Source organism: Schistocerca nitens, chromosome 8, assembly GCF_023898315.1.
Source record: "Schistocerca nitens isolate TAMUIC-IGC-003100 chromosome 8, iqSchNite1.1, whole genome shotgun sequence".
Lineage (NCBI taxonomy): Eukaryota > Metazoa > Arthropoda > Insecta > Orthoptera > Acrididae > Schistocerca > Schistocerca nitens.
Genome location: NC_064621.1, coordinates 285,780,760 through 285,789,715, shown reverse-complemented (window position 1 = coordinate 285,789,715; position 8,956 = coordinate 285,780,760). Strand labels below are relative to the sequence as shown.

Here is an 8,956-nt window from a genome sequence, read left to right as displayed (position 1 = left end):
TTACACGTTGTAACTACGCAAGGCGTCTAAATTTGTTTATATTTAGTTTGCCCCCCACCCAAAACACCCCATTTCCCGCGCTTGTCCCGTTAGTGTCATTAGGCTACTTGTGGAAAGTGTGTGTGTTTGTTTTTGTTTCCGCCATATTTGTGACGTCATGGGTCAAAGCAGACGGGCGGGATCGGACGCTTCCGTATTTACGACTTTTCAGCCAGGGTTGGTTTACCAAAGACACTTTTTGGACTGAAGTTCTATTTGTTAGATGTTCGTTGAACTGGCATCTTCTCATTGCTGGCACAGTGTTGACCTCCTTTCGTGGAGCGAGAGTTAACAAGTGACAGCAATTTCTTCCCACAGCTTTAGATTTTGCTCACTATCTCCCGGTATTTCTAAATTGTTCCTTTTGCTAAGAGAAATCTGTTACACATTAAACTGGATTCAAATCTGGGGTCCATGCGTTGAGCGATACGAAGAAAAAGTTTCTTCACAATTTATGGACAGTAAAAATAAGGTTTGTTAATTACCCATTGCGGATTACAATGATTGTGACTTAAATGTCTTCTAAGACTAGGCTGTTAATACAAATAATCCTTTCATGTGAACTGAAAGAAACTTTGCAGTACAACATTGCACCAGATTACTGAATTCACAAAGAACGAAATTCTATAGTTTTACCAGAAACGATCCTACTATTGAATAGTGAAAACTTATTATTATGCGGTGTTTCTTACAGTCCATTGACTGGAATACAATCTTTTCATCCGCAGTTCAAACCATGTGCTGTTTCCTCCACATGTGCTCTCAAACTAGCCATTGTATTGAAGGAATAGCTGCAGTCGTCTTGTGGGCACTTAATCTTACCTTCTGTATTTGGCTCTACATCGTGCATTTTCCTGATGTGCGGGTATAAAGTTTTTCGAAGCTCAAATGCTTTATCGCACACAAAACACGTGTTGGAATCTGCCATTATAAACATAGGCCTAGAACACACAACAGTGAAGTACTATAACGAGTTAGCGACACAATGTATCGACAGACGAATGGCCTCGTTTAAAGAACAGCGCGTTTCAGAAAGTAGCAACGATCTAGATTGGCTGGTGTAGGAGACGACGTTATGGCACGACGGGGCCAATCAGCAAAGCCAATTCTTTGGCGTCCCCTAGACGCAAGTTACATCGGTCTCTGTATGCTATAATATCTTTGCATGTGTACAGGTGAATGTACAATATCTGCAAAGATGTGTTTACTGAAGAGCTCTTCCGTGATTCTTTCAGTTTGAATTTCCTTGGTGACAACTTAAGTTCGGCGAGCGGTTTCTGTAAACAGCTTGTTACTTAGTTATTCCGTGGGCAGCTACGCTGTGTTTTGTTAATTTGGTGGAGTGGTTGGCTACTACTCGGTGAGATGAGGAACGTAGAGATAAAAGCTAAAGTCAGGAACCTCGCAGAACTCATCTCGAGGGCAGAACAGCTTAGTAACTCCAAAGGCGAAGTTATAAAACAGGAAGATACGTTTTATAATGTGCCTCGAGGAAGACTGAAACTTAGAAAATTTGAGGTATTTCGCTAAGCGGTAAGTTACCGTTCACTTATTACTTTCGAGAAAAATAATTCATTTTTTGTGTTGTTTGCGTTGTAGGATGGAACATCACAGTTAATATGTTACGAGAGAGCAGATACTGAAGGACCTAAAGTATCTGAGTACACGAGAGTTGATTTTCCACCTGGTTCGAACCCAGGACCAGTATTGGCTCAAGCATTGGGAATTAAAGGAACTGTAAAGAAAACTCGAAGGCTTTACCTTGTGGGTAACACAAGAATACACGTTGATGAAGTCTTTGGCTTAGGAAAATTTATGGAGTTGGAGGTTGGTTTTTTAATATGTTAAGTATATAATGCTTCATTTGAACAGAAGTTTATAGCATTAAAGTACTTTTAACGAGCTTTCAACTGCCATGTATCATGTTGAGGGACATAAGGAAACAAATAGTTGTGAAGACTTCGTTTAACAAAGAAAGCAATCAAATACAGCAATCATTTTTCAGGTATCAGAGCAGGTTTATTGAAAAACTATTAATTGTGTCTCTTCACTGTACAGGTTGTTCTTACCGAAGACCAGCGCATTGAAGAAGGTCAAGCGGTGGCTGAAGATATTAGGAGGAAATTAGGAGTTGAAGAAACTGATCTCTTATCTGGTGCATATATGGATATGTTGTTGAGACGTTGATATTCTATGTTGTTTTAAGAGGATCAGGAGTTAATTGTAACCCCATGCAAACTCTGATAGATTAACAATAGTGATATGAATGTCGAGAGGTTTGTGGCTTACAGGAACACTGATCTCATTGATGTTTTGTTAAGGCCTTAATTGTATTTGTAAGCATGAATCATTGTTGGAAGTTTTGTAAGCAGTGAAGCATTTAATGAGTGAAATAAAGGTTATTTTATGTAAATGATGATATTCAGTACTCTTATTCCCACAAAATATTCTAAACTTTTGTGTACTAGGTCTGTCTGTCTCCAAAATTTGTCTTTCCTTAGACAAGGCAGATGAAAATAATTTGAGAGACTGTTTTTCATGGCAAGTAATTTTGTTGCAGTAAATTTGTGACATGGAGATATTTTGGGAAGAAAAACAGAAAATGTATGCTTGTGAAACATATTATCATTGTATACAGCAAGAGCAAAATGTGTTGAAAAGTACTACAAACTCTAGGGAATGTCCGGATAATTTTTTGCTCCCCCCTCTAGTGAGAAAAACCACGAATAGAAAAAAATCTGGTGCTTGTTGTAATTTGTCCTTATTATAAATATGTTTAATGTGTGTGTATAAAAAGAGAACTCACCCCAGTGCCATTGTCAGTACTAGGTGTGCACATTTCTTATCGACTTACCCAACTGGTATGCTATGAAATTTAGATAGAGGGTGAAAATTGTTGGGGAAACAGATTGAAATATATCGAACAAAGTAAATGAGTATTTTGGATGTAAGTGCCATGAAGATCGAAGAGGAATTTGTGGTGTTTCAGAAGACTGATTTGGTGGGGGAGGGAATATTGAAGTGTGCAACTAAACTTTATGATTGAAATTTGTGAAAAAAATAACATTTATGCTTCAGATAATAAGTAAACAAAAGTTTCTGGTATATCAGAGAACAGCTGCTTTTTTCAAAGTAGAGCCTTGTTTCCTACTTTAACAACTTGTTTCTAAACAGTAAGTAAAATTATTTGAGTGAGCACAAATAGTTGGTAGCAGTTGAGCAGGAGTTAATTATCAGTGCAGCCTTTAGTTCTCTCTTTGCTAATCTATTCATTAACTCGCTCTGCATTGCTGAAGGTTCACCCTCATAGTTCAATTTATGCAATGTGGAAATGAATGTCACTTTGATCATGTGTAAACACAAATAGTATATAGCAATACAGTTATGAGTAATTACATTAGATTGGTTTGTCAGCTTCTTCTCATTGCTTGAGGTATGCATTGACTTGTTCCATATTCACAATGGAATCTAAGAACATGATAAATGAGAGAATTTAATCTTTTTGACTAATCCAGTACTGCACTTATTTTTAACTGATAAATCCAGAACTTAAATGATGTGCTAATTTAAACCATAGGTCCCCCCTTCCTCTCTTTGCTTTTGATGAATTTCTGAGCAATACTTATTTTATTTCTTTACTTATTGTCCTTACACCTTTCAGTTTTACAGTATCATACAAGTCAGATACATTACAGAAAAAAGTATATACAAAGTAAGATAGGATTAAGCATGGATAAGGCAGGGAGCTGTTTAGTTTGCTGTCAGTAGGTATGCAAGTTGCTCAACATTTGAACACTTCACAGTAGAATAAATACAGGCATATGTTTAATTTTTGATGTATGCTGCTTGTATGAAAACTATAGAATGGGTGTGCCATTTTTGATCTTAACAATGTTATGAAGTTGTATAGACCTGGCAGCCATATGAAACCACATGCATTATAATCTAAAATGTATTGCCCAGAGAACACACGGAGCGATAGATGGCCATATGAAAATTTCTTCTGCATCAAATTTGATTTGGGGGCGGGGTGGGGGGGGGAGGAGGTGTTCAACTGAAGTTTTCAGTTCAATCTGTCTGCTGTGACAAGTGACCTTACAGCGTGGTGGTGTGTGACAGTTTTGCGGTGTGGATTATGTGAAATAGGTTATGCTTGCAGACAGCAAGTTGGAGTATGTGGTGTCACACTCTAGTGTGAAATATTTGTCCATAGATTGTGTTCGGGTGGTGTTAGTGATTCATTGGACTTGTGGAGGGCTGTTTGTGAGAATAATGTTGAAAGAGCTTCAAGCAAGTCATTTTGATGTTGGCAGTTATGGGCAATAGATTCATTTTTAAGTTTAGAATTATTAGTACAATGTGGTGTTTATTGCTGATTTAATTCTATGTTCAGTTTGTTGTTATAGATGTTTTGAAACTGACTTCATATCTAGCTGTGGGGAATGAAAGCATAGCCTGTTTAACAGCAGACTCCAGTTTACAATTCCCATCTTTGGCTTTAAAAAAGAAAGCTCATATGTTTTGTGATGTAGTGGCATTAATAGCACTCCTGTGTTTAGCTGTGGTCTTTAACTTCACCCTTTCCTTTGTGTGACAGAACATTTTCCAATACATAGTGTGCAATAAACATGTTTATTGTTAGTGTCATTATGCAGTTTCAAAAATTGGTATATCTATTGCAAGGTAACATTAAACGCAGACTTTCTTTTGCATATTGGTAAATGATCAGACTAAGAAGGAATTGAGAAATGATGAAGAACATGTAGATGAGTTACTTTATTCCCAAAAACATCATTAACACTTTGCTCCTATTGTGCTGCCAAATCACAAACAGTAAGTGAGAAGTTGTAGTAATGGCAGTCACATCTGACCATTGACTTCAGTGCTTGCTCGGAGAGAGGCCCAGACATAATGGAATGTTTAAGAATGCGATGGAAACCTTTGCAACACCAGACATTATCTGGACAGTACTAAAAAAACCACGGTGTATAGTAAGCCTACATTTATTGTGCTGTATAGTAACATGAGGCAGGGCAGCAAATGTGCATATGAACAGAAAGAATATAAATCTTGACAGTATATTTGAAACTATCATGTATCTCAAATTAAATTGTACACCAATGCTAAAAAGAGAATTACACAATTATAGCACAAGAGTCAAAGATGACTATCACATAAACAGTATCCAACTACAACGGGCTGCAGGGCACTCATTATACAACAGACTACCAAGCAGTTTAAAAAATATAAAAGCACTACCAGTTTTCAAAACAGTTTAAAAACAGCATGTTTCTCCAATGTTAGGGGATATTGTGAGACTAGTTGAAAAGAATTTGCAGTACTGAAATGATATCATTAGAACTGTGCTATGTATACTGTAACAGTGGAAAATAAACATGAAAATTTTCTTGTGTTTCTTCAGCACCCTAGTACTGCAGCAGAAATTGAAATTAGTTGACTATGTCTAGTAAATTAAATTAGTGTTAGTTTGTTTTTCCTGTGTTTTAATTAATTATTGTGTATAAATCTATTGTAAAATAATAATATATGTGCTCAAATTGTAATTTTCCCTGTATCTGTCATTGCAAATGTATGTTGATATATCCAATGTATTTCTAAACAGGATCAAAGGATAAATTAATAAATGATAACAAAGTTCACAAGTAGGTCCCTACAGGCTGTAATGGGGGACGACATGTTGACCATGATAAATCCCTATAGTTATTCACTTTAATCGCCGGATGTGTGAAGTGTTAGGTTTGTGGAAAAGGTAAGATATTGACCGAAGTTGCTGCATCTCAGTCCAAGGACCAGTATATGTGGTATTGTCGGTGAACAACATATGACATTCTATCCAGAAGCGTTCCTGGTTTGAGAAGTCTATGCTACCCGTTTGAAAGATTGTGTTGATGACGTATTTTTGCTATCACTTGATTTTTAGATTTGTGTGTTGGCTGTATTGGTTGATAAGTTTCTATGCTTTTATTTTTTGTGTAGTAATTTTGTATATCAGAATTGGTGTTAATGCAATTTATTCTGACTTTTTGGGTTTTGTTCTTATTTGGTAATTACATTGTACTGTGATTAATAGGTATTATGGGGTTTGTTTTACCTAAATGGCTGAGATTTTTGTTTTCAATATTAGTTATATGGACAAGGTTTGGTTTTGTGTACCACAGACTTTGTTATAGCTGGATGGGTCTATTGAAATTCCTGGTACCGGTTTTAGAACTCTGTGGGTTCATGGTATCATGAACTTCGTTTGGGTTATATATAGTGTTGCTATCCACACAGTTTTTAGTGGGATTGGCCCAGAATTTAAAATACTACCCATGATTCCAGGTAAAGGGACTTGGGACACACTTTTATCACACCTTGTGCTGAATTTGTGAATCATCAGTCAAAGAGAAGGAATGATGTGTGAGTTCCTATATATGATTCAAAACGCACATTTTCCTATTAAATTAGGGATTGTTGCTTATCAAAGTTGCCTGTATGTTTCACATCCAGTTTGAGCATTTTGGAATTAGAAAGGATCAGCATTCGGAAAAAAGTTTTGTTCTTCCTCTGATGATGAATCATTCATCTGTTCCAATGAAGGAAGTTAAAAGATATAAGGTATTCAACAATATGCAGAGCAGAAAAGGGTAGGAAATTAATTTTTCTGGACTTCACATTAGCACAGCCACAGGCGACACCAGGCAGAGTGGATGGCATATCAATGCATTGGAAAGAAACAATTGACACTCTGAGTTGGTCATATACATGAGCATACGTTGCTACATTGGTACCAATCACAAGAGAGAGGCATATTGATAGCCCTGGTGCCTAAAAGTGCCTGCAGTGATGATCAGGAACAGCGGTACCGTATGGCCCTCTTACCCAGTGGTGGTGGTGGTGATGTGAGTGTGGTAAGCAATGCGAGATTGACTGGTGTTGGAAGATCCTCAGTCTCCCTGTCATTGATGTGATAAGCTGCAATCAACATGAAGTCCAATTATTGGCAGGTCACAGTTACTTGATGTTGCTCTCTCAGGAAGCGCAAACAGCATGTTTATGAGAAGTGCTGGGTCATCCAATGCATGCATGCCACTGCATAATTACCGACTGAATTGATAGCTGGAGGACTGGGGTATTTATGGAGATTGGTATGGGGTTATAATGGAATGTGGCGTGCATCTTTACTAGTTGTCAGTTCTCATTCTGCTGTTACTGGTTTTTAACGACACTGGCAGGTCTCTAAAATGTGTTGTTGCGTCTGAAATAAAACACCTGCCAATAATTGGGCTTCATGTTGACTGCAGCTTATCACATCAATGACAGGGAGACTGAGGATCTTCCAACACCAGTCAATTTCGCAGTGCTTACCAGACTCACATCACCACCACCACCACTGGGTGAGAGGGCCATATGGTACCGCTGTTCCTGATCATCACTGCAGGCACTTTTAGGCACCGGGGCCTACCTGTCCAGTGGGGCCAGGATCATCCAACTACATGACTTCTGACAGTGCAGTACATGCTGATGGGTCTTTGTGAACCACGATCATCTTCCAGGGTGGAGTCAACGATGCTATAAGCAGTGTGATGCACACTCTCATGATACAACTTCACTTGCTGACCACCAAATGGCAGCCCGCGAAACTTCAGCAGACCTGCTGGAGTAGCGGCCTTGGCAACCAGCTGAGCCAAGCCAACAGGAGGCCATCGAATTTGCACCATTTCTCTAGCATGAGGTGTCAGCTGAGGCTGATGAGCAGACACTGAAGTGTAAATCTGAACCAATAAATCTTAACATTAGAGCTGAAAGATGCTCTACAGGTCCCCCATCACCATCTTGACAATGTAGAGATGTCTCTGCCAGGCACCCCAACTATTTAGCATCAGAAGTGGTTTCTGGGTGACACCAATATGACACTGCTGTCCAGGAGTGATTGATGAACCAGGGGAGGACATCACAGCACCAGCAACAACAATCTGATCTCTTGAATGGCATTCACATGCCTCAGGTGTGACCATAATGCGGTGATTCCAAATAACATTTGCTATGGGCCTTTTTCATTTTGTTGTTTTGTTATGGCTGGGATTGGACATGGATATTGGTATACAATGTGGAAAGTGACTTTTCTCAATTGAAGAACCTGTAGATCTGTCACATAGGCATTATGGTTGTGCAGCAGACAGTTGTACTGAGAGTCGCTGGCCAACGATCAGAAGATTGGTTAAGATTATTGGTATGAGTTTTGGGTGTGACTATGTCTATTACGTTTTTCTATTGCTTTTAAAACAGGAAGTGTTTTCTTCATATTAGTTTTGTGAATGTAAAAGTAGTAATAAATTGCACAAAGGTGCTAGAAACATGTTCAGCTAATATGAGTGATACTTTAGCCAATCTGATACAACTATCAAAATTGTTAGAGGATAAGGGTCAGCAGAAATTGTGTAATGATAAGTTAAGTAAGCAACTAGAAACGTTGCAAGGTGTGTAACAGTCACTGTACACGTTGTCTGTCCTATGCAGGCCATACCACATTGACACGGTATTTCGTAAATTCCCGCCTTCTGCAGTAACAAATCATCCTTCACTGATCCCAGCAAATCCGAAACCTTAGAAGGCGCATGAAAAACCACTTTCACGCGAAAATTATTAAGAATCCTCGCTATCTCGAAGGAGATATTTCCAATGAAGGGAAGAAAAGCTAGGGACTTGGCTGGCGCATTCTCCTCTTTATTCACTTCCTGGTTCCTTGCTCTAGTAGAGAATGCCCTGTTAATTTGCCAGGTTGAGTATCCATTGTCTCTGAACATCGTCCTTAAATGTGGAAGTTCCTTAGGCAAATTCTCTGCATCCGACACTGTATCTGCCCTGTGCTCAAGGGTTTTAAGTACACTCATGGTCTGGGATGGGTGATGGCAAC

General features: G+C 38.6%; 1 protein-coding gene across 1 annotated transcript; it reads left to right on the top strand.

Annotated features, from left to right (window-relative positions):
• The first annotated feature begins 1,218 nt into the window (after window positions 1–1,218).
• On the top strand, window positions 1,219–2,452 carry LOC126198424 (uncharacterized). Its single transcript, XM_049934728.1, has 3 exons — window positions 1,219–1,557; window positions 1,639–1,866; window positions 2,098–2,452. Exons 1-3 carry the CDS (start codon window positions 1,405–1,407, stop codon window positions 2,224–2,226), a joined length of 510 nt encoding a protein of 169 aa, XP_049790685.1. The 5' UTR covers window positions 1,219–1,404; the 3' UTR covers window positions 2,227–2,452.
• Window positions 2,453–8,956: the final 6,504 nt, after the last annotated feature.